The sequence below is a fragment of the Oncorhynchus mykiss genome, chromosome 11, assembly GCF_057628025.1.
Source record: "Oncorhynchus mykiss isolate SJ-2025 chromosome 11, ASM5762802v1, whole genome shotgun sequence".
NCBI lineage: Eukaryota > Metazoa > Chordata > Actinopteri > Salmoniformes > Salmonidae > Oncorhynchus > Oncorhynchus mykiss.
Window position 1 is genome coordinate 80,937,501 of NC_143032.1, and position 25,374 is coordinate 80,962,874.

The 25,374-nt window shown below is 43.0% G+C and overlaps 1 protein-coding gene across 5 annotated transcripts in view; it reads left to right on the top strand.

Annotated features, from left to right (window-relative positions):
• The window catches only part of LOC110535129 (extracellular matrix organizing protein FRAS1), a 349,490-nt gene that overhangs the window by 226,793 nt on the left and 97,323 nt on the right, over positions 1–25,374 (top strand). For all 5 annotated transcript variants that reach the window (XR_016484722.1, XM_090191232.1, XM_090191233.1 and 2 more), the window contains 5 exons: positions 10,724–10,879; positions 19,678–19,824; positions 20,311–20,457; positions 23,597–23,737; positions 24,172–24,312. Coding sequence is in view for 4 of the 5 variants with exons in the window: in XM_090191232.1 (XP_090047358.1) it covers positions 10,724–10,879; positions 19,678–19,824; positions 20,311–20,457; positions 23,597–23,737; positions 24,172–24,312 (732 nt within the window). In the remaining variant the exon portion in view is untranslated. The remainder of the gene's footprint in view (positions 1–10,723; positions 10,880–19,677; positions 19,825–20,310; positions 20,458–23,596; positions 23,738–24,171; positions 24,313–25,374) is intronic.

The window sequence follows — 25,374 nt, forward strand, 5'->3', positions numbered from 1 at the left end:
GTTTCCACCTCATTTTGTGGGCAGTGTGCACATAGCCTGTCTTCTCTTCAGAGTCAGGTCTGCCTGCGGCGGCCTTTCTCAATAGCAAGGCTATGCTCACTGAGTCTGTACATAGTCAAAGCTTTCCTTAATTTTGGGTCAGTCACAGTGGTCAGGTATTCTGCCGCTGTGTACTCTCTGTTTAGGGCCAAATAGCATTCTAGTTTGCTCTTTTGTTTTGTTAATTCTTTCTTTGTTTTGTTAATTCAATGTGTGAAGTATTGATCCTTTTGTTTTCTCATGATTTGGTTGGGTCTAATTGTGCTGCTGTCCTGGGGCTCTGTAGGGTGTGTTTGTGTTTGTGAACAGAGCCCCAGGACCAGCTTGCTTAGGGGACTCTTATCCAGGTTCATCTCTCTGTAGGCGATGACTTTGTTATTTATGGGAGGTTTGGGAATCGCTTCCTTTTAGGTGGTTGTAGAATTGAACAGTGCTTTTCTGGATTTTGATCATTAGTGGGTATCGGCCTAATTCTGCTCTGCATGATTTATTTGGTGTTTTACGTTGTACACGGAGGATATTTTTTTGCAGAATTCTCCATTCAGAGTCTCATTTTGTCGCATTCAGTCTTATTTTGGTATTTCTCCCATTTTGTCAACTCTTGGTTGATGAGCAGACCCCAGACCTCACAACCATAAAGGGCAATGGGTTCTATAACTGATTCAAGTATTTTTTGCCAGATTCTAGTTGGTATGTTGAATTTTATGTTTCATTTGATGGCATAGAAGACACTTCTTGTCTCTCAGATCGTTCACAGCTTTGTGGAAGTTACCTGTGGCACTGATGTTTAGGTCGAGGTATGTATAGTTTTTTGTGTGCTCTAGGGCAACGGTGTCTAGATGGAATTTGTATTTGTGGTCCTGGCAAATCAACCTTTTTTGGTCTCTTTCTCTCTTCTCTCTCTTTCTCTCTCTCTCTCTCTCTCTCTCTCTCCCTCTCCCTCCCTCTCTCTCTCCCTCTCTCCCTCTCTCTGGAGCAGAGTGAGCACAGCCTGTCACAGCCAGGTTTGTCTGTGACGACCGGTCTCTATAGCCAGACTGTGCTCACTGAGTCTGTACCTAGTCAATGTTTTCCTCAGTTTTCTATCAGTCACAGTGGTCAGATAGTCTGCCACCATGTACTGTCTGTTTAGAGACAAATAGCATTGAAGTTTATTTAGATTTTTTGTGGTGTCTTTCCAATAGGTGATATATTTTTATTTTTGTTTTGTGATGATTTGCTTGGGCCAGATTTTCTGAGTGCTGTCCTGAGGCTCTATGGGGTTGGTTTGGGTTGGTGAACTGAGCCACAGAACCAGCTAGCTGAGTGCTGTCCTGAGGCTCTATGGGGTTGGTTTGAGTTGGTGAACTGAGCCTCAGAACCAGCTGGCTGAGGGGACTCTCTCTTTTCATCTCTTGACATTGTAGAGCTGTGTGATGGAATGTTTTGGGGTCACTTGTTTTTAGATGGTTGTAAAATTTGATGGCTCTTTTTTCTGTTCGAATGAGAAGGGGGTATTGGCCCAATTATGCTCTATTTTGGAGTTTTTCTTTGCACTTGCAATACAGTCTTGCAAAACTCTGCATGCAGTATTTCGATTGGATGTTTGTCCCATTTGGTGAATTCATTATTAGAGATTGGATCCCATACCTCACTGCCATATAGAGCAATTGGTTCTATAACTGATTGAAACATTTTGAGCCAGATTCTAATTGGAATTTCTATTTTAATGTTTCTTTTAAGGGCATAGAATGCTCTTCTTGCTTTGTCTCTCAGCTCATTCACATCCATGTGAAAGCTACCTGTGTTAATGATATTTAGTCCTAGATATGTGTAGTTTTTGGTGTGTTCTAATAGAACTGTGTCCAAATAGAATTTATATTTGTCATCCTTATTTCCAGACCTTTTTTGGAATATCATTATATATATTTTTTTTAGGTTAACGGTCAGAGTCCAGGTCTGACAGAACCTGTGGTTAACGGTCAGAGCCCAGGTCTGACAGAACCTGTGGTTAACGGGCCCAGGTCTGACAGAACCTGTGGTTAACGGTCAGAGCCCAGGTCTGACAGAACCTGTGGTTAACGGTCAGAGCCCAGGTCTGACAGAACCTGTGGTTAACGGTCAGAGCCCAGGTCTGACAGAACCTGTGGTTAACGGTCAGAGTCCAGGTCTGACAGAACCTGTGGTTAACGGTCAGAGTCCAGGTCTGACAGAACCTGTGGTTAACGGTCAGAGTCCAGGTCTGACAGAACCTGTGGTTAACGGTCAGAGCCCAGGTCTGACAGAACCTGTGGTTAACGGTCAGAGTCCAGGTCTGACAGAACCTGTGGTTAACGGTCAGAGTCCAGGTCTGACAGAACCTGTGGTTAACGGGCCCAGGTCTGACAGAACCTGTGGTTAACGGGCCCAGGTCTGACAGAACCTGTGGTTAACGGTCAGAGTCCAGGTCTGACAGAACCTGTGGTTAACGGTCAGAGCCCAGGTCTGACAGAACCTGTGGTTAACGGTCAGAGCCCAGGTCTGACAGAACCTGTGGTTAACGGTCAGAGCCCGGGTCTGACAGAACCTGTGGTTAACGGTCAGAGCCCAGGTCTGACAGAACCTGTGGTTAACGGTCAGAGCCCAGGTCTGACAGAACCTGTGATTAACGGTCAGAGCCCAGGTCTGACAGAACCTGTGGTTAACGGTCAGAGCCCAGGTCTGACAGAACCTGTGGTTAATGGTCAGAGCCCAGGTCTGACAGAATCTGTGGTTAACGGGCCCAGGTCTGACAGAACCTGTGGTTAACGGTCAGAGCCCAGGTCTGACAGAACCTGTGGTTAACGGTCAGAGCCCAGGTCTGACAGAACCTGTGGTTAACGGTCAGAGTCCAGGTCTGACAGAACCTGTGGTTAACGGTCAGAGCCCAGGTCTGACAGAACCTGTGGTTAACGGTCAGAGCCCAGGTCTGACAGAACCTGTGGTTAACGGTCAGAGCCCAGGTCTGACAGAACCTGTGGTTAACGGTCAGAGCCCAGGTCTGACAGAACCTGTGGTTAACGGTCAGAGCCCAGGTCTGACAGAACCTGTGGTTAACGGTCAGAGTCCAGGTCTGACAGAACCTGTGGTTAACGGTCAGAGCCCAGGTCTGACAGAACCTGTGGTTAACGGTCAGAGCCCAGGTCTGACAGAACCTGTGGTTAACGGTCAGAGCCCAGGTCTGACAGAACCTGTGGTTAACGGGCCCAGGTCTGACAGAACCTGTGGTTAACGGTCAGAGCCCAGGTCTGACAGAACCTGTGGTTAACGGTCAGAGCCCAGGTCTGACAGAACCTGTGATTAACGGTCAGAGCCCAGGTCTGACAGAACCTGTGGTTAACGGTCAGAGCCCAGGTCTGACAGAACCTGTGGTTAATGGTCAGAGCCCAGGTCTGACAGAACCTGTGGTTAACGGTCAGAGCCCAGGTCTGACAGAACCTGTGGTTAACGGTCAGAGCCCAGGTCTGACAGAATCTGTGGTTAACGGTCAGAGCCCAGGTCTGACAGAACCTGTGGTTAACGGTCAGAGCCCAGGTCTGACAGAACCTGTGGTTAACGGTCAGAGCCCAGGTCTGACAGAATCTGTGGTTAATGGTCAGAGCCCAGGTCTGACAGAACCTGTGAAGACGATCTAGGTGCTGCACAGATGACCAGCTGCACCAGGTCATCTGTGTACAGAAGACACTTGATTTCAGTGTTGTGTAGGGTGATACCAGGTGCTGCCGATTCTTCTAATGTTTTTGCCAAATCATTAATGTAGATGTTAAATAGTGTTGGACTTGTTGGGCAGCCCTGTTTCACTCCCCCTCCCTGAGAGAAGAAATATGTTTGCTTGTTGCCAATTTTAACCGCACATTTGTTTTTAGTGTACATTGATTTACATTGGTTTTCCCTCCAATACCACTTTCTATTAGTTTATAAAAAAGACCTTCGTGCCAAATTTAATCAAATGCTTTCTTGAAATCTACAAAACACGAGTAGATTTTGCCTTTGTTTTGGTTGACTTGTTTATCAATTAGAGTGTGGGGGGTGTACATGTGGTCTGTTGTACGATAATGTTTTAGGAATCCAATCTGGATTCTGCTCAGGACGTTGTGTTCGTCAAGGAAATGACGTAGTCTGCTATTTATAATACTGCTGAGAATTTTCCCCAAGTTGCTGTAATTATTTGGGTCAAATTTGTCTCTATTTTTATAGATTGGTGTGATCAATCCCTGGTTCCAAATATCGGGGGAAATACCTGCAGTGAGGATAATGTTGAAGAGTTTGAGTATAGCCAATTTGAATTTGTGGTCTGTCTATTTGATCATTTCATTTAAAATACCATCAGCACAACAGGCCTTTTTTGGGTTGGAGAGTGCATAGTCATTCCAATAAGTATTCTTCTGTAATTGGGGTATCTACATGATTCTGATAGTCTTTGACTGCTGATTCAAGGATTTGTCATGTTTCTTGTATATCTTTTTGTTCTGGGCTCTTTGTTATATTGCTGTAGAGGTTTGCAAAGTGATTTCTCCACACATCCCCATTTTGGATAGCCAATTCCTCATGATGAGGTTTGTTTAATTTATTCAAATTCTCCCAGAAGTGGTTTGATTCTATGGATTCCTCAATTCCATCCAGCTGATTTCCAATGTGCTGTTCCTTTTTTGTTCTTAGGGTGTGTTTGTATTGCTTCAGTGTTTCCCAGTGTTGAAGACGTATATTTTTGTTGTCTGGTTCTCTGTGTTTTTGATTAGATATATTTCTCAATGACTTTCTTAGATTTTCGCAATCATTATCAAACCATTTTTCATTATCTCTTATTTCTGGTTTGCTCTAATGCTTCTTTAGATTAGCCAAGGGGGCTAATTTGTCAAATATAAAGTTTATGTTCCAAACAGCCAAATTTACACCTTCATTGCTGCAGGAGAATGTTAAGCCTAAAAAGTTGTCCAAGAGAGATTGTATCTTTTGGCTACTAATTGCTTTTTGGTAGATGTCTGTACTGTTTGCACTCCATCTATAGGCCTGTTTTGTACCATGTAATTTATTGGGCCGTGATGCTTCATGGTTGGGTTCTGCTCTTCTCAGATACACTGTGATTTTACTGTGGTCTGAGAGAGATGGTAGTGGGCTGACTGTGAAGGCTCTGAGAGAGATGTTAGTGGGCTGACTGTGAAGGCTCTGAGAAAGGTGTTAGTGGGCTGACTGTGAAGGCTCTGAGAGAGGTGTTAGTGGGCTGACTGTGAAGGCTCTGAGAGAGGTGTTAGTGGGCTGACTGTGAAGGCTCTGAGAGAGGTGGTAGTGGGCTGACTGTGAAGGCTCTGAGAGAGGTGTTAGTGGGCTGACTGTGAAGGCTCTGAGAGAGGTGTTAGTGGGCTGACTGTGAAGGCTCTGAGAGAGGTGTTAGTGGGCTGACTGTGAAGGCTCTGAGAGAGGTGTTAGTGGGCTGACTGTGAAGGCTCTGAGAGAGGTGTTAGTGGGCTGACTGTGAAGGCTCTGAGAGAGGTGTTAGTGGGCTGACTGTGAAGGCTCTGAGAGAGGTGTTAGTGGGCTGACTGTGAAGGCTCTGAGAGGCTCTGGGTTGAGGTCGGTGAGGAAGTAGTCTACAGTGCTTCTGCCAAGGGATGAGCTGTAGGTGTACCTACCAAAAGAGTCCCCTCTCAGCCTACCAGTGACTATGTACAGACCCAGTGTTCGACAGAGCTTCACGAGCTGTACTCCGTTTTTGTTTTTCACTTTGTCATAGTTGTTTCTGTGGGGGTATGTGGGGAGGGAAAGGTTGTTGCTTCCTGGTAGGTGTTTATCTCCATGACTGTTAATAGTGTCTTGTTCTTCTGCTGTTCTAGCATTCAGGTCTCCACAGACCAGTACATTGCCTTGGGCCTGAAAGTGACTAATTTCCCCCTCTAGAATGGAGAAACTCTCTTCATTGAAGTAGGGTGACTCTGAGGGGGGAATGTATGTGGAGGAAATGGAGAAACTCTCTTCATTGAAGTAGGGTGACTCTGAGGGGGGAATGTATGTGGAGGAAATTGAGAAACTCTCTTCATTGAAGTAGGGTGACTCTGAGGGGGGAATGTATGTGGCACAGAGGAAGATGTTTTTATCTGTCAAGATAGTCTCCTTGTTGATTTTTAACCATATAAAGAATTCTCCTGTTTTGATCAATTCGATTGAATCTCTCTCTCTCTTTCTCTCTCTTTCTCTCTCTTTCTCTCTCTCTCTCTCTCTCTCTCTCTCTCTCTCTCTCTCTCTCTTTCTCTCTCTCTCTCTCTCTCTCTCTCTCTCTCTCTCTCTCTCTCTCTCTCTCTCTCTCTCTCTCTCTCTCTCTCTCTCTATCTCTCTCTATCTATCTATCTATCTATCTATCTATCTATCTATCTATCTATCTATCTATCTATCTATCTATCTATCTATCTATCTCTGAAGCACCACTCTTAGAATACAGCACCAAGGCTATTTGTTTTAGTGGTGAGAAAGTTCTTAAAGAGATTTGGAGTTGGAGTGGCTGCAATATTAACCTCTCATAAATCTTAGTAACTAGTGTTCTGCCCCAGTGGGAAGAAGTGGTTAATATGACATGGGGAGGGTTGATTTGATTTCATGTGACATGGGGAGGGTTGATATGATTTCATGTGACATGGGGAGGTTTGATTTGATTTCATGTGACATGGGGAGGGTTGATATGATTTAATGTGACATGGGGAGGGTTGATATGATTTAATGTGACATGGGGAGGGTTGATATGATTTAATGTGACATGGGGAGGGTTGTTATGATTTAATGTGACATGGGGAGGGTTGATATGATTTAATGTGACATGGGGAGGGTTGATATGGTTTAATGTGACATTTGGAAGGTTGATATGATTTAATGTGACATGGGGAGGGTTGATTTGATTTAATGTGACATGGGGAGGGTTGATATGATTTAATGTGACATGGAGAGAGTTGATATGATTTAATGTGACATGGGGAGGGTTGATATGATTTAATGTGACATGGGGAGGGTTGATATGATTTAATGTGACATGGGGAGGGTTGATATGATTTAATGTGACATGGGGAGGGTTGATATGATTTAATGTGACATGGGGAGGGTTGTTATGATTTAATGTGACATGGGGAGGGTTGATATGATTTAATGTGACATGGGGAGGGTTGACTTGATTTCATGTGACATGGGGAGGGTTGATTTGATTTCATGTGACATGGGGAGGGTTGATATGATTTAATGTGACATGGGGAGGATTGATATGATTTAATGTGACATGGGGAGGGTTGATATGATTTAATGTGACATGGGGAGGGTTGTTATGATTTAATGTGACATAGGGAGGGTTGATATGATTTAATGTGACATGGGGAGGGTTGATATGATTTAATGTGACATGGGGAGGGTTGATATGATTTAATGTGACATGGGGAGGGTTGATATGATTTAATGTGACATGGGGAGGGTTGTTATGATTTAATGTGACATGGGGAGGGTTGATATGATTTAATGTGACATGGGGAGGGTTGATTTGATTTAATGTGACATGGGGAGGGTTGATATGATTTAATGTGACATGGGGAGGGTTGATATGATTTAATGTGACATGGGGAGGGTTGTTATGATTTAATGTGACATGGGGAGGGTTGATATGATTTAATGTGACATGAGGAGGGTTGATATGATTTAATGTGACATGGGGAGGGTTGTTATGATTTAATGTGACATGGGGAGGGTTGATATGATTTAATGTGACATGGGGAGGGTTGATTTGATTTCATGTGACATGGGGAGGGTTGATATGATTTCATGTGACATGGGGAGGGTTGATATGATTTAATGTGACATGGGGAGGGTTGATATGATTTAATGTGACATGGGGAGGGTTGATATGATTTAATGTGACATGGGGAGGGTTGATATGATTTAATGTGACATGGGGAGGGTTGATATTATTTAATGTGACATGGGGAGGGTTGATATGATTTAATGTGACATGGGGAGGGTTGTTATGATTTAATGTGACATGGGGAGGGTTGATATGATTTCATGTGACATGGGGAGGGTTGATATGATTTCATGTGACATGGGGAGGGTTGATATGATTTAATGTGACATGGGGAGGGTTGATATGATTTAATGTGACATGGGGAGGGTTGATATGATTTAATGTGACATGGGGAGGGTTGTTATGATTTAATGTGACATGGGGAGGGTTGATTTGTGGATATGAAAAAGTAGGAGGAGTTTTGTCTTCAGTGTGTTGATGTTGGCTCCAGGCCACACTGAGAGGAGGGCTCACCTGGGTAGGTGCAGCAGAGACGGAGAGCTACTGTGTGTGTGTGTGTGTGTGTGTGTGTGTGTGTGTGTGTGTGTGTGTGTGTATGTGTGTATGTGTGTGTGTGTGTGTGTGTGTGTGTATGTGTGTGTGTGTGTGTGTGTGTGTGTGTGTGTGTGTGTGAATACAACATGCACCATCTGTGGCCTTCCTGTGCTAATCAACACACACATTTACACCTTTAAGGTGTCTGTATAGATTGATGTGGGTGTGACCAATTTTAAGTCCTCTGTTTCCTCTCCCATCTCTCTGCTGAGCCAAAATAAAGACAGAAAACTTACATTATGGTTATCAGTTCTCCTATCCTCTAGTCTAATACCTCCAACCCTGATCCCTGTCTTCCTCCCTCTCCTTTATCTGACTCTCACCAGGCTGGAACAATCTCCTTTACTCATTGAGACATAGCATCTCAGACTGGCTCAAGGTGTCTAACACTGCCAGCCACCCATGGCACTATCTTCCCTCTCCCTCTCCCTCTCCCTCTCTCTCTCTCTGTCTCTCTCTCCCTCTCTCTGTCTCTCGCTCCCTCTCTCTCTCTCTCCCTCTCTCTCCCTCTCCCTCTCTCTCTCCCTCTACCTCTCCCTCTCCCTCTCCCTCTCCCTCTCCCTCTCCCTCTCCCTCCCTCTCTCTCTCTCTCTCTCTCTCTCTCTCTCTCTCTCTTTCTATCCCTCTCTGATAAGAAATATACGCATCTCAGACTAGCTCAAAGCTTATTTTTCCCCAGACACCAAGTCAGCCAGCCAGTTAGCCAGCCAGCCAGCCAGCCAGCTAGCCAGTCAGCTAGCCAGTCAGCCAGCCCGCCAGTCAGCCAGCTAGCCAGTCAGCCAGCCAGCTATCCTGTCACATCATTAGATAAAGAGGTATTCTTTATCATCTATGTCTTTGGGTGACCATGATAGAGGTGATAGTGGTGACAGTGGTGACAGTGGTGATAGTGGTGATAGTGGTGATAGTGGTGATATGGATGATAGTGGTGACAGTGTGATTGTGGTGATAGTGATGATATGGGTGATAGGGGTGACAGTGGTGACAGTGGTGATAGTGTTAATAGGGGTGACAGTGGTGACAGTGGTGATGGTGGTGATAGGGGTGACAGTGGTGATAGTGTTTATAGGGGTGATATTGGTAACAGTGGTGACAGTGGTGACAGTGGTGATAGTGTTAATAGGGGTGACAGTGGTGACAGTGGTGATGGTGGTGATAGGGGTGACAGTGGTGATAGTGTTTATAGGGGTGATATTGGTGACAGTGGTGACAGTGGTGACAGTGGTGATAGTGGTGACAGTGGTGATAGTGGTGACAGTGGTGATAGTGGTGATGGTGGTGACAGTGGTGATGGTGTTGATAGTGTTGACAGTGGTGACAGTGGTGACAGTGGTGATGGTGGTGATAGTGGTGATAGTGTTTATAGGGGTGACAGTGGTGACAGTGGTGATAGGGGTGACAGTGGTGATAGTGTTTATAGGGGTGATATTGGTGACAGTCGTGATAGTGGTGACATAGGTGATAATGGTGACAGTGGTGATGGTGGTGATAGTGGTGACAGTGGTGATGGTGGTGACAGTGGTGATGGTGGTGATATGGGTGATAGTGGTGATAGAGGTGATAGGGGTGATAGTGATGTTAGTGGTGACAGTGGTGATAGTGGTGATATGGGTGATCGGGGTGATAGTGGTGCTATGGGTGATAGGGGTGATAGTGATAATAGTGGTGGTATGGGTGATAGGGGTGATAGTGATGTTAGTGGTGATATGGGTGATCAGGGTGATAGTGGTGATATGGGTGATAGGGGGGATAGTGGTGATAGTGGTGATAGGGGTGATAGTGGTGATATGGGTGATCGGGGCGATAGTGGTGATATGGGTGATCGGGGTGATAGTGGTGATGGGGTGATAGTGGTGATAGTGGTGATATGGGTGATCGGGGTGATAGTGGTGCTATGGGTGGTAGGGGTGATAGTGGCGATGGTGGTGACAGTGGTGATATGGGTGATAGTGGTGCTATGGGTGATCGGGGTGATATTGGTGCTATGGGTGATAGGGGTGATAGTGGTGATAGTGGTGATAGTGGTGATATGGGTGATAGTGGTGACAGTGGTGATATGGGTGATAGTGGTGATAGGGTTGATATGGGTGATAGGGGTGATAGTGGTGATAGGAGTATGAAGGTATGATCAAGCCCTATTTGTGCTGGAGTAAGGTGGTATAGTCCTAGCTAGACTCAGGTCTGAAGTCTGTGTCATGTTTTTAACACTAATCATCAATCTAATATCATGAATATACAATGTAAACAGGAGCGGCCCTAACCTTGAACGTTGAGGGACTCCTTTTGTAAGCTGCTGTGTGTGACCTTTGCCCTCTCTGTTCCCAGAATGCAACAGTGATTGCCTGCGCTGTGCAGCGGACCTACAAACGGGCGTGGGCAGTGTGTGTCTGTGGTGTAAGGCTGTCAGGACCCTGTTGCTAGGAGACCACTGTGTCACCCACTGTCCCCTCGGCCACTACCCCTGGCACGGGGCCTGCAAGAGTAAGTTTTATTTCACACGCAAGCATGCGAACAGACACACACACATATAATGAATGTTTGTAATCACTACACACCTAGGCCAGAGGGATTGAGAGGGAAAGGGAGAGAAAGAGAGAGAGAGGGGGAGAGAGTTGGGAGAGAGAGAGGGGGAGGGAGAGATAGAGAGATGGGATGAGAGAGAGAGAGAGAGAGAGAGAGAGAGATGGGATGAGAGAGAGAGAGAGAAAGATGGGATGAGAGAGAGAGATGGGATGAGAGAGAGAGAGAGAGAGGGGGAGGGAGAGATAGAGAGAGAGAGAGAGAGAGAGAGAGATGGGATGAGAGAGAGAGATGGGATGAGAGAGAGAGAGAGAGAGATGGGATGAGAGAGAGAGAGAGAGAGAGAGATGGGATGAGAGAGAGATGGGATGAGAGAGAGAGAGAGATGGGATGAGAGAGAGAGAGAGAGAGAGATGGGATGAGAGATAGAGAGACAAGAACCTGACACCCTAAGCACACAGGGGGACAAACACCTGCCTGGAGGTGACAGCATTCCCTCCCACATATGCCCCCTTAGGCACAACTATGACAACATAACCAACAAAAACGGGTCACAACTCCTGCAGCTCTGTCGCACGCTGGGTATGTACATAGTCAACGGTAGGCTTCGAGGGGACTCCTATGGTAGGTACACCTATAGCTCATCTCTTGGCAGTAGTACTGTAGACTACTTTATCACCGACCTCAACCCAGAGTCTCTCAGAGCGTTCACAGTCAGCCCACTGACACCCCTATCAGACCACAGCAAAATCACAGTCTACTTAAACAGAGCAATAATCAATCATGAGGCATCAAAGCCAAAGGAACTGAGTAACATTAAGAAATGCTGTAGATGGAAGGAATGCAGTTTGGAAACCTACCAAAAAACAATTAGGCAACAACAAATTCAATCCCTTTTAGACAATTTCCTGGGTAAAACGTTCCGCTGTAATAGTGAAGGTGTAAACTTGGCAGTAGAAAATCTTAACAGTATATTTGACCTCTCAGCTTCCCTATCAAATCTAAAAATCTCAAATAGAAAACCGAAGAAAATTAACAATAATGACAAATGGTTTGATGAAGAATGCAAAAATCTAAGAAAGAAATTGAGAAACCTGTCCAACCAAAAACATAGAGACCCGGAAAACTCAAATATCAAATATACAGACAACAAATTCCAATTGGCTATACTAAAACTCTTTAACATCATACTTAGCTCTGGCATCTTCCCCAATATTTGGAACCAAGGACTGATCACCCCAATCCACAAAAGTGGAGACAAATTTGACCCCAATAACTACCGTGGAATATGTGTCAACAGTAACCTTGGGAAAATCCTCTGCATTATTATTAACAGCAGACTCGTACATTTCCTCAATGAAAACAATGTACTGAGCAAATGTCAAATTGGCTTTTTACCAAATTACCGTACAACAGACCATGTATTCACCCTGCACACCCTAATTGACAACCAAACAAACCAAAACAAAGGCAAAGTCTTCTCATGCTTTGTTGATTTCAAAAAAGCCTTCGACTCAATCTGGCATGAGGGTCTGCTATACAAACTGATGGAAAGTGGTGTTGGGGGTAAAACATACGACATTATAAAATCCATGTACACAAACAACAAGTGTGCGGTTAAAATTGGCAAAAAACACACACATTTCTTCACACAGGGTCGTGGGGTTAGACAGGGATGCAGCTTAAGCCCCACCCTCTTCAACATATATATCAACGAATTGGCGCGGGCACTAGAAAAGTCTGCAGCACCCGGCCTCCCCCTGCTAGAATCCGAAGTCAAATGTCTGCTGTTTGCTGATGATCTGGTGCTTCTGTCACCAACCAAGGAGGGCCTACAGCAGCACCTAGATCTTATGCACAGATTCTGTCAGACCTGGGCCCTGACAGTAAATCTCAGTAAGACCAAAATAATGGTGTTCCAAAAAAGGTCCAGTCACCAGGACCACAAATACAAATTCAATCTAGACACTTTTGCCCTAGAGCACACAAAAAACTATACATACCTTGGCCTAAACATCAGCGCCACAGGTAACTTCCACAAAGCTGTGAACGATCTGAGAGACAAGGCAAGAAGGGCATTCTATGCCATCAAAAGAAACATAAATTTCAACATACCAATTAGGATTTGGCTAAAAATACTTGAATCAGTCATAGAGCCCATTGCCCTTTATGGTTGTGAGGTCTGGGGTCCGCTCACCAACCAAGACTTCACAAAATGGGACAAACACCAAATTGAGACTCTGCACGCAGAATTCTGCAAAAATATCCTCCGTGTACAACGTAGAACACCAAATAATGCATGCAGAGCAGAATTAGGCCGATACCCACTAATTATCAAAATCCAGAAAAGAGCCGTTAAATTCTACAACCACCTAAAAGGAAGTGATTCACAAACCTTCCATAACAAAGCCATCACCTACAGAGAGATGAACCTGGAGAAGAGTCCCCTAAGCAAGCTGGTCCTGGGGCTCTGTTCACAAACACAAACACACCCTACAGATCCCCAGGACAACAGCACAATTAGACCCAACCAAATCATGAGAAAACAAAAAGATAATTACTTGACACATTGGAAAGAATTAACAAAAAAACAGAGCAAACTAGAATGCTATTTGGCCCTAAACAGAGAGTACACAGCGGCAGAATACCTGACCACTGTGACTGACCCAAAATTAAGGAAAGCTTTGACTATGTACAGACTCAGTGAGCATAGCCTTGCTATTGAGAAAGGCCGCCGTAGGCAGACATGGCTCTCAAGAGAAGACAGGCTATGTGCTCACTGCCCACAAAATGAGGTGGAAACTGAGCTGCACTTCCTAACCTCCTGCCCAATGTATGACCATATTAGAGAGACATATTTCCCTCAGATTACACAGATCCACAAAGAATTCGAAAACAAATCCAAATTTGAAAAACTCCCATATCTACTGGGTGAAATTCCACAGTGTGCCATCACAGCAGCAAGATTTGTGACCTGTTGCCACGAGAAAAGGGCAACCAGTGAAGAACACACACCATTGTAAATACAACCCATATTCATGCTTATTTATTTTATCTTGTGTCCTTTAACCATTTGTACATTGTTAAAATACTGTATATATATATATATATATATAATATGACATTTGTAATGTCTTTACTGTTTTGAAACCTCTGTATGTGTAATGTTTACTGTTAATTTTTGTTGTTTTTCACTTTATATTTTCACTTTGTATGTTGTCTACCTCACTTGCTTTGGCAATGTTAACACATGTTTCCCATGCCAATAAAGCCCTTGAATTGAATTGAATTGAATTGAGAGATGGGATGAGAGAGAGAGAGAGAGATGGGATGAGAGAGAGAGAGAGAGAGAGAGAGAGAGAGATGGGATGAGAGAGAGCGAGAGAGATGGGATGAGAGAGAGAGAGAGAGAGAGAGAGAGAGAGAGAGAGATGGGATGTTTCTCACGTCCTGACCTTAGTTCCTTTTTTATGCCTCTATTTTAGGTTGGTCAGGGCGTGAGTTGGGGTGGGCATTCTATGTTTTTGTTCTATGTTTTGTATTTCTATGTGTTTGGCCTGGTATGGTTCCCAATCAGAGGCAGCTGTTTATCATTGTCTCTGATTGAGAACCATACTTAGGCAGCCTGTTTTCCCACTATGATTTGTGGGTAGTTGTTTTCTGTGTCTGTGTTTTACCATGCAGAACTGTTTCGGTTTTCATTTACTTCTCTTGTTCTTTTGTTTTCAATGTTCCCGGTATATTTCATTAAAATATGAACACTTACCACGCTGCGCGTCGGTCCGATCTTTCCTCCTCCTCCTCCTCCTCCTCCTCCTCCTCAGAAGAGAAGGAAAACCATTTTTCAATATCTGTGTAGTATTCTGTCAATAGGAGATTTGTCTCTGGGTGACAGCAGTCGCTACACCACAAGGTATATTCATGTACCATGGAACATGTGTTAACAAGGGAAGGACTTGTCAGAGGAGAATACAGATGCTCTGTGTTGTCAGACAGAAACACCGAAGACGATAGAGGAAGTCGAGAACAATTATATTAACAAAGATGGTTTAGTGTGAAGATGTAAACAAACTGCCTCTCCAATAGAAATCCCAAATCACACCTGTCAGCTCATGATGTATTGGTTTTTATTTAACCTAGAAAAGGCTGGTGTTAGGTTGTATTTAACCTGGAAAAGGCTGGTGTTAGGTTTTATTTAACCTAGAAAAGGCTGGTGTTAGGTTGTATTTAACCTGGAAAAGGCTGGTGTTAGGTTGTATTTAACTTGGAAAAGGCTGGTGTTAGGTTGTATTTAATCTGGAAAAGGCTGGTGTTAGGTTGTATTTAACCTGGAAAAGGCTGGTGTTAGGTTGTATTTAACCTAGAAAAGGCTGGTGTTAGGTTGTATTTAATCTGGAAAAGGCTGGTGTTAGGTTGTATTTAACCTAGAAAAGGCTGGTGTTAGGTTGTATTTAACCTAGAAAAGGCTGGTGTTAGGTTGTATTTAACCTAGAAAAGGCTGGTGTTAGGTTGTATTTAACTTGGAAAAGGCTGGTGTTAGGTTGTATTTAATCTGGAAAAGGCTGGTGTTAGGTTGTATTTAACCTAGAAAAGGCTGGTGTTAGGTTGTATTTAACTTGGAAAAGGCTGGTGTTAGGTTGTATTTAACCTAGAAAAGGCTGGTGTTAGGTTGTATTTAACTTGGAAAAGGCTGGTGTTAGGTTGTATTTAACCTGGAAAAGGCTGGTGTTAGGTTGTATTTAACCTAGAAAAGGCTGGTGTTAGGTTGTATTTAACCTAGAAAAGGCTGGTGTTAGGTTGTATTTAACCTAGAAAAGGCTGGTGTTAGGTTTTATTTAACCTAGAAAAGGCTGGTGTTAGGTTGTATTTAACCTAGAAAAGGCTGGTGTTAGGTTGTATTTAACCTAGAAAAGGCTGGTGTTAGGTTGTATTTAACCTAGAAAAGGCTGGTGTTAGGTTGTATTTAACTTGGAAAAGGCTGGTGTTAGGTTGTATTTAACTTGGAAAAGGCTGGTGTTAGGTTGTATTTAACTTGGAAAAGGCTGGTGTTAGGTTGTATTTAACCTGGAAAAGGCTGGTGTTAGGTTGTATTTAACCTAGAAAAGGCTGGTGTTAGGTTGTATTTAACTTGGAAAAGGCTGGTGTTAGGTTTTATTTAACCTAGAAAAGGCTGGTGTTAGGTTGTATTTAACTTGGAAAAGGCTGGTGTTAGGTTGTATTTAACTTGGAAAAAGCTGGTGTTAGGTTGTATTTAACTTGGAAAAGGCTGGTGTTAGGTTGTATTTAACCTAGAAAAGGCTGGTGTTAGGTTGTATTTAACTTGGAAAAGGCTGGTGTTAGGTTGTATTTAACCTAGAAAAGGCTGGTATTAGGTTGTATTTGACTTGGAAAAGGCTGGTGTTAGGTTGTATTTAACCTAGAAAAGGCTGGTGTTAGGTTGTATTTAACCTGGAAAAGGCTGGTGTTAGGTTGTATTTAACTTGGAAAAGGCTGGTGTTAGGTTGTATTTAACTTGGAAAAGGCTGGTGTTAGGTTGTATTTAACCTGGAAAAGGCTGGTGTTAGGTTGTATTTAACCTGGAAAAGGCTGGTGTTAGGTTGTATTTAACTTGGAAAAGGCTGGTGTTAGGTTTTATTTAATCTAGAAAAGGCTGGTGTTAGGTTGTATTTAACTTGGAAAAGTCTGGTGTTAGGTTGTATTTAACCTGGAAAAGGCTGGTGTTAGGTTGTATTTAATCTGGAAAAGGCTGGTGTTAGGTTGTATTTAACCTAGAAAAGGCTGGTGTTAGGTTGTATTTAACTTGGAAAAGGCTGGTGTTAGGTTGTATTTAACTTGGAAAAGGCTGGTGTTAGGTTGTATTTAACCTAGAAAAGGCTGGTGTTAGGTTGTATTTAACCTAGAAAAGGCTGGTGTTAGGTTTTATTTAACCTGGAAAAGGCTGGTGTTAGGTTGTATTTAACTTGGAAAAGGCTGGTGTTAGGTTGTATTTAACTTGGAAAAGGCTGGTGTTAGGTTGTATTTAATCTAGAAAAGGCTGGTGTTAGGTTTTATTTAATCTAGAAAAGGCTGGTGTTAGGTTGTATTTAACCTAGAAAAGGCTGGTGTTAGGTTGTATTTAACCTAGAAAAGGCTGGTGTTAGGTTGTATTTAACCTGGAAAAGGCTGGTGTTAGGTTGTATTTAACCTAGAAAAGGCTGGTGTTAGGTTGTATTTAACTTGGAAAAGGCTGGTGTTAGGTTTTATTTAACCTAGAAAAGGCTGGTGTTAGGTTGTATTTAACTTGGAAAAGGCTGGTGTTAGGTTTTATTTAACCTAGAAAAGGCTGGTGTTAGGTTGTATTTAACTTGGAAAAGGCTGGTGTTAGGTTGTATTTAACCTAGAAAAGGCTGGTGTTAGGTTGTATTTAACTTGGAAAAGGCTGGTGTTAGGTTGTATTTAACCTAGAAAAGGCTGGTGTTAGGTTGTATTTAACTTGGAAAAGGCTGGTGTTAGGTTGTATTTAACCTAGAAAAGGCTGGTATTAGGTTGTATTTAACTTGGAAAAGGCTGGTATTAGGTTGTATTTAACTTGGAAAAGGCTGGTGTTAGGTTGTATTTAACCTGGAAAAGGCTGGTGTTAGGTTGTATTTAACTTGGAAAAGGCTGGTGTTAGGTTGTATTTAACCTAGAAAAGGCTGGTGTTAGGTTGTATTTAACCTGGAAAAGGCTGGTGTTAGGTTGTATTTAACCTAGAAAAGGCTGGTGTTAGGTTGTATTTAACTTGGAAAAGGCTGGTGTTAGGTTGTATTTAACTTGGAAAAGGCTGGTGTTAGGTTGTATTTAACCTGGAAAAGGCTGGTGTTAGGTTGTATTTAACCTAGAAAAGGCTGGTGTTAGGTTGTATTTAACTTGGAAAAGGCTGGTGTTAGGTTGTATTTAACCTAGAAAAGGCTGGTGTTAGGTTGTATTTAACTTGGAAAAGGCTGGTATTAGGTTGTATTTGACTTGGAAAAGGCTGGTGTTAGGTTGTATTTAACCTAGAAAAGGCTGGTGTTAGGTTGTATTTAACCTGGAAAAGGCTGGTGTTAGGTTGTATTTAACTTGGAAAAGGCTGGTGTTAGGTTGTATTTAACTTGGAAAAGGCTGGTGTTAGGTTGTATTTAACCTGGAAAAGGCTGGTGTTAAGTTGTATTTAACCTAGAAAAGGCTGGTGTTAGGTTGTATTTAACCTGGAAAAGGCTGGTGTTAAGTTGTATTTAACCTAGAAAAGGCTGGTGTTAGGTTGTATTTAACCTGGAAAAGGCTGGTGTTAGGTTGTATTTAACCTAGAAAAGGCTGGTGTTAGGTTGTATTTAACTTGGAAAAGGCTGGTGTTAGGTTGTATTTAACCTAGAAAAGGCTGGTGTTAGGTTGTATTTAACTTGGAAAAGGCTGGTATTAGGTTGTATTTGACTTGGAAAAGGCTGGTGTTAGGTTGTATTTAACCTAGAAAAGGCTGGTGTTAGGTTGTATTTAACCTGGAAAAGGCTGGTGTTAGGTTGTATTTAACTTGGAAAAGGCTGGTGTTAGGTTGTATTTAACTTGGAAAAGGCTGGTGTTAGGTTGTATTTAACCTGGAAAAGGCTGGTGTTAAGTTGTATTTAACCTAGAAAAGGCTGGTGTTAGGTTGTATTTAACCTAGAAAAGGCTGGTGTTAGGTTGTATTTAACCTGGAAAAGGCTGGTGTTAGGTTGTATTTAACTTGGAAAAGGCTGGTGTTAGGTTTTATTTAATCTAGAAAAGGCTGGTGTTAGGTTGTATTTAACTTGTACAGGGCTGGTGTTAGGTTGTATTTAACCTAGAAAAGGCTGGTGTTAGGTTGTATTTAACTTGTACAGGGCTGGTGTTAGGTTGTATTTAACCTGGAAAAGGCTGGTGTTAGGTTGTATTTAACCTGGAAAAGGCTGGTGTTAAGTTGTATTTAACCTAGAAAAGGCTGGTGTTAGGTTGTATTTAACCTAGAAAAGGCTGGTGTTAGGTTGTATTTAACTTGGAAAAGGCTGGTGTTAGGTTGTATTTAACCTGGAAAAGGCTGGTGTTAGGTTGTATTTAACTTGGAAAAGGCTGGTGTTAGGTTTTATTTAATCTAGAAAAGGCTGGTGTTAGGTTGTATTTAACTTGTACAGGGCTGGTGTTAGGTTGTATTTAACCTGGAAAAGGCTGGTGTTAGGTTGTATTTAACTTGGAAAAGGCTGGTGTTAGGTTGTATTTAACTTGGAAAAGGCTGGTGTTAGGTTGTATTTAACCTAGAAAAGGCTGGTGTTAGGTTGTATTTAACTTGGAAAAGGCTGGTGTTAGGTTGTATTTAACTTGGAAAAGGCTGGTGTTAGGTTGTATTTAACCTAGAAAAGGCTGGTGTTAGGTTGTATTTAACTTGGAAAAGGCTGGTGTTAGGTTGTATTTAACCTGGAAAAGGCTGGTGTTAGGTTGTATATACCCTTCCATACATTGGAAGGATGTCACTGTGTATACTGTTCATGCATTTCATTGTTCTGTAAAACTCTCAGAAATCCCAAAATGATACACATTTGTCTTCACGGTTTATAGAGACCGGTCTTGAGAAAGAGCTGAAACGTCAACAATAAACAGGCTTCACTACATCCCATCTCCTTGTTTTTCTGCATGGTTTTATTCCTGCCAATACATTGAATCATTACATTTCATTCCAGTCCTTGCTTAGTTTATGTTTAAGCTGATTTGTTGCTTGTTAATTCAGTCACATTCCTGTTTATTTCTCCCAGGATGCCATGCTTCCTGTGAGGGCTGTAATGGGGAGGGGCCTCTGTCCTGTACTTCCTGTCCCGCCCCCAACTTTCGGTTGGCCTCAGGGCTGTGTGCCCCCACCTGCCCGCTGGGTTACTATGCCGAAGGAGACAGACACTGCAGAGGTAAAAAAAAGTGCTTTCTGCCTCCACCCAGGTTTTACAGACCTGTAGACTATATTTACCAGGATAACATTATTTATTGCCACTGTGTCCTGCTGGGGTTTTTCCATATGGACCCTGTCTCTTCATCTCCATCTTTAACAGGTTTTACAGACCTGTAGACTACATTTACCAGGATAACATTATTTATTGCCACTGTGTCCTGCTGGGGTTTTTCCATATGGACCCTGTCTCTTCATCTCCATCTTTAACAGGTTTTACAGAACTGTAGACTACATTTACCAGGATAACATTATTTATTGCCACAGTGTCCTGCTGGGGTTTTTCCATATGGACCCTGTCTCTTCATCTCCATCTTTAACAGGTTTTACAGAACTGTAGACTACATTTACCAGGCTAACATTGTTTATTGCCACAGTGTCCTGCTGGGGTTTTTGCAGATGTCTCTTCATCTCCATCTTTAACATCATAATGTACGGTGTCTTTCAGCATGTGGCAGCCAGTGTCTATCCTGTGAGACGGGAGGAGTGTGTACGTCGTGCCGTGACCCGGGCAAGGTTCTGATGTTCGGGGAGTGCCAGTACGACAGCTGTGCCCATCAGTACTACCTCAACACCACCATCCGCACTTGCAGAGGTACAGTAGACCTGACAGTAACCCTAACCTTAACCCCAGCCCATAGAGACAGAACAGTATGACAGCTGTGCCCATCAGTACTACCTCAGAGGTAGAGGTACAGTAGACCTGACAGTAACCCTAACCTTAACCCCAGCCCATAGAGACAGAACAGTACGACAGCTGTGCCCATCAGTACTACCTCAGAGGTAGAGGTACAGTAGACCTGACAGTAACCCTAACCTTAACCCCAGGCCATAGAGACAGAACAGTACGACAGCTGTGCCCATCAGTACTACCTCAGAGGTAGAGGTACAGTAGACCTGACAGTAACCCTAACCTTAACCCCAGCCCATAGAGACAGAACAGTACGACAGCTGTGCCCATCAGTACTACCTCAGAGGTAGAGGTACAGTAGACCTGACAGTAACCCTAACCTTAACCCCAGGCCATAGAGACAGAACAGTACGACAGCTGTGCCCATCAGTACTACCTCAGAGGTAGAGGTACAGTAGACCTGACAGTAACCCTAACCTTAACCCCAGCCCATAGAGACAGAACAGTATGACAGCTGTGCCCATCAGTACTACCTCAGAGGTAGAGGTACAGTAGACCTACTGAACATCAAAGGTAGGAGGATTATGCTTCACATACATACAACATAAACAACAACACCAACATAAACAACAGCAACTACAACAACAACAACATAAACAACAACACCAGCATAAACAACAATAACAACAACATAAACAACAACACCAACATAAACAACAACAACAGCAACAACAACAACAGCAACAACAACAACAGCAACAACAACAACAACAACAACACCAGCATAAACAACAATAACAACAACATAAACAACAACAGCACCAACATAAACAACAACAACAACAGCAACAACAACAACATAAACAACAACACCAGCATAAACAACAATAACAACAACATAAACAACAACAGCACCAACATAAACAACAACAACAACATAAGCAACAAAAACAGCAACAACATAAACAACATAAACAACAACAACATAAACAACAACAGCAGCAGCGACAGCAACAACAACAACAGTGTTTTAGGAGGATATGACTGCTGTTTGCTAGCGGGCCTAAGCGGCTCCTTTATCTGTGGTGAAATAACGTAATCAGGTTTTTGTCGAGCAAAATCAGCTCCGCCCCTCAGGTATAAAAGCACTTCCCACTCTGCTGACAGAATTAGATAAGTACTACAGAGAGGGAGGGAGATTATTTCTTACCATTCAGGGAGCCGTGAAGAGGTGTGTGTGTTTTGTGTGTGTATATGTGCTTAAGGGTGTGTGTGTGTGTGTGTGTGCGTTTGCGTGCATGTGTGTGTGCGCATGTGTGAGTGAGTGTGTGTGTGTGTGAGCGTGCGTGTGTGTGTGTGCGTGCGTGTGTGTGTGCGTGCGTGTGTGTGTGTGTGAGCGGTGGCTGGATGGTATCTCAGCAGGTGTTTCAACACAGCAGCCAGTCAGTCAATAGAATCAACACTGTTTATCCCCTGAGCTAGTTACACACACACACACACACACACACCCAACGCGACGCCGCTTGCTACCTGGAAGATCCCCTGAACCCTGGGTAAACCTGGAAAGGTAGAGAGACTGTGCAGCGTTAGCTGGGGCAGTTGTTGTTGTTGTTGTTGTCGTTGTTATTGTTATTTTTGTTATTGATGTTGCTCTGTCAGTCAGGCAGAATGAGAAATTAGACAGGCAGAATGAGAAATTAGCTGAGAGAGAGAGAGAGAGAGAGAGAGAGAGAGAGAGAGAGAGAGAGAGAGAGAGAGAGAGAGAGAGAGAGAGAGAGAGAGAGAGAGAGAGAGAGAGAGAGAGAGAGAGAGAGAGAGAGAGAGAGAGAGAGAGAGAGAGAGAGAGAGAGAGAGAGAGAGAGAGAGAGAGAGAGAGAGAGGCATTGTTTTCGTTGAAGACTCCTGAGTTACAGTGTGTCAGCTGTCTGGCTGTGTACATGCAGCTGTCTGGCTGTGTACATGCAGCCCCACTGCTCAGGCTTCAATAGGTGATGGTGTTGTGATGGGATTGGTCATTAGGATGTTGTCTTCAGGATTTAGTCATCAGCACTTAGTCATCAGCACTTAGTCATCAGGATTTAGTCATCAGGATTTAGTCATCCGGACTTAGTCATCAGGACTTAGTCATCAGGATTTAGTCATCAGGATTTAGTCATCAGGACTTAGTCATCAGGACTTAGTCATCAGAATTTAGTCATCAGGACTTAGTCATCAGGACTTAGTCACCAGGATTTAGTCATCAGAACTTAGTAATCAGGATTTAGTCATCAGGATTTAGTCATCAGGAGCTCAGGATTTAATCATCAGGACTTAGTCATCAGGACTTAGTCATCAGGATTTAGTCATCAGGATTTAGTCATCAGGAGTTTAATAAGAATGTTTCTCATGAGTCTGTTTTCACTTCCTCTTTTAGTCTGTCTCTCTGTCTCTGTCTCTCTCTCTCAATTCAATTCAAAGGACTTTATTGGCATGGGAAACATGTTTACATTTCCAAAGCAAGTTAAATAGATAATAAACAAAAAGGGAAATAAACAATCAGAAAGTACATTTTTAAAGAATTTTTAAAGAATATAGACATTTCAAATGTAATGTTATTGGATGTATACAATGCTGTAACAATGTACAAATAGTTCAACCGATAAATATACAATAGGTTGTATTTACAATGGTGTTTCTGCTCCACTGGTTGCCCTTTTCTTGTGACAACAGCTCACAAATCTTTCTGCTGTGGTGACACACTGTGATATTTCACCTAATAGATATGGGAGTTTATCAAGATTGGATTTGTTTTCAAATTGTGGGCAGTGTGCACATAGCCTGTCTTCTCTTGAGAGCCAGGTCTGCCTACGGTGGCCTTCTCTCAATAGCAAGGCTGTGCTCACTGAGTCGGTCTCTCTCTTGCTCATTCTGACACTCTCTTTCTGTTAATCTGTTTCTGTCGATGTCTCTCTTTCTCTCGTTTCTCTTCTTTCCTAACCCTCCCTCCCTCCCTCCCTCCCTCCCTCCCTCCCTCCCTCCCTCCCTCCCTCCCTCCCTCTTTCCCTGCCTCCCTCCCTCCCTCTCTCCCTCTCTCCCTCTCTCCCTGCCTCCCTCCCTCCTCCAGAGTGTGATTGGAGCTGTAATGAATGTGAGGGTCCTCTGCGTACTGACTGTCTACAGTGCATGGAAGGACACGTTCTTCAGGATGGACTCTGCACCCAGGGCTGCTCCCCAGGGTCCTACCAGAATGGGGAGAGATGCCTCAGTAAGTGCCTGAATAGAATGATCGTTTAACTTATTAAATCTTTCAGTGTTGTTGTTTGTTTTAAGTCAGTTTTCCTTCTAACCTGTGTTACGTTCTCTCTCAATGTCCCCTCTCTTATTCTGTCAATGTCCCCTCTCTTATTCTGTCAATGTCCCCTCTCTTATTCTGTCAATGTCCCCTCTCTTATTCTGTCAATGTCCCCTCTCTTATTCTGTCAATGTCCCCTCTTTCTCTCTATCTCTCTCTCTCGCTCTCTCTGTCAATTTCTCTGTCCCTATTCTCTCTCTATCAATGTCTCTATCCCCTCACTCTCTCTGTTAATGTCTCTGTCCCCTCGCTCTCTCTGTCAATGTATCTTCCCTCTCTCTCTATCAATGTCCATGTTCCCTCTCTCTCTCGGTCTCTCTCTCTCTCTCTTTCTCTCTGTGCGCCAGGTTGTGATGAACACTGTGAAGTGTGCCACGGGCCAGGCCAGTGTGGGCGATGCCAGACTCCTTATTCCACCCTGCAGGGCCACTGTGTGTTGGAGTGTGGGAGGACATTCTTCTTGGACTCCTCTCTGAAGCTATGTACACGTAAGACTATACAGTAAATCAAAGAGAGTTGAAATCACAGAGTAAAAACATAGTGTTTGTAACTAGATTTGGATTGGGACTGAGTCACTTTAACTCTATTAAGAGTTAAAAACATAGTGTTTGTAACTGCATTTGGATTGGGACTGAGTCACTTTAACTCTATTAAGAGTTAAAAACATAGTGTTTGTAACTGGATTTGGATTGGGACTGAGTCACTTTAACTCTATTAAGAGTTAAAAACATAGTGTTTGTAACTGGATTTGGATTGGGACTGAGTCACTTTAACTCTAGTAAGAGTTAAAACCATACTGTTTGTAACTGGATTTGGATTGGGACTGAGTCACTTTAACTCTATTAAGAGTTAAAACCATAGTGTTTGTAACTGGATTTGGATTGGGACTGAGTCACTTTAACTCTATTAAGAGTTAAAACCATAGTGTTTGTAACTGGATTTGGATTGGGACTGAGTCACTTCAACTCTATTAAGAGTAACCAGAGACAGGGAGTTAAATCCTTGTATCCACATATGTGGGAGGGACATTAATTGTCCACTGTTGCAGGTATATTTTTTGTTATTGTTTGTTTCAGTATCTGTGTTTAATCATGTACATGGGCTATTTTTTAAAATTTACTACTACACAATGATATTGAATATCCATTTTCCCTCAACTAATCTAATCTGTAAATGGTTGGTTGTATTGTAACCGTTACCGAGGAGAAGGATGTTCCTGTTTACATGATACTGTAGTCTAACAATAGTTCTCTCATCCCTGCTCTGACATGCGTTCTGATTGTAAGTTGTGGGTGATGTAAAATTGCTGAACAATCCTCCCTCATAAATGGATACCAATAGAGATTGGATGTCATATTGCATGCAACCTTAAATGGGACCATTATAAACCCCAAAAATAGTGTTGAGTTTGACTCCGCAAGAGTTGAATTAACTCTTGCGATTATATTGCGAGGGTAAACATTACTCAAAATAATTAACTCAAGAATACTGAACGACACTGCAGAGAGTAAAAAAATAAATAAATAACATAGTTATTTTCAATGAATACC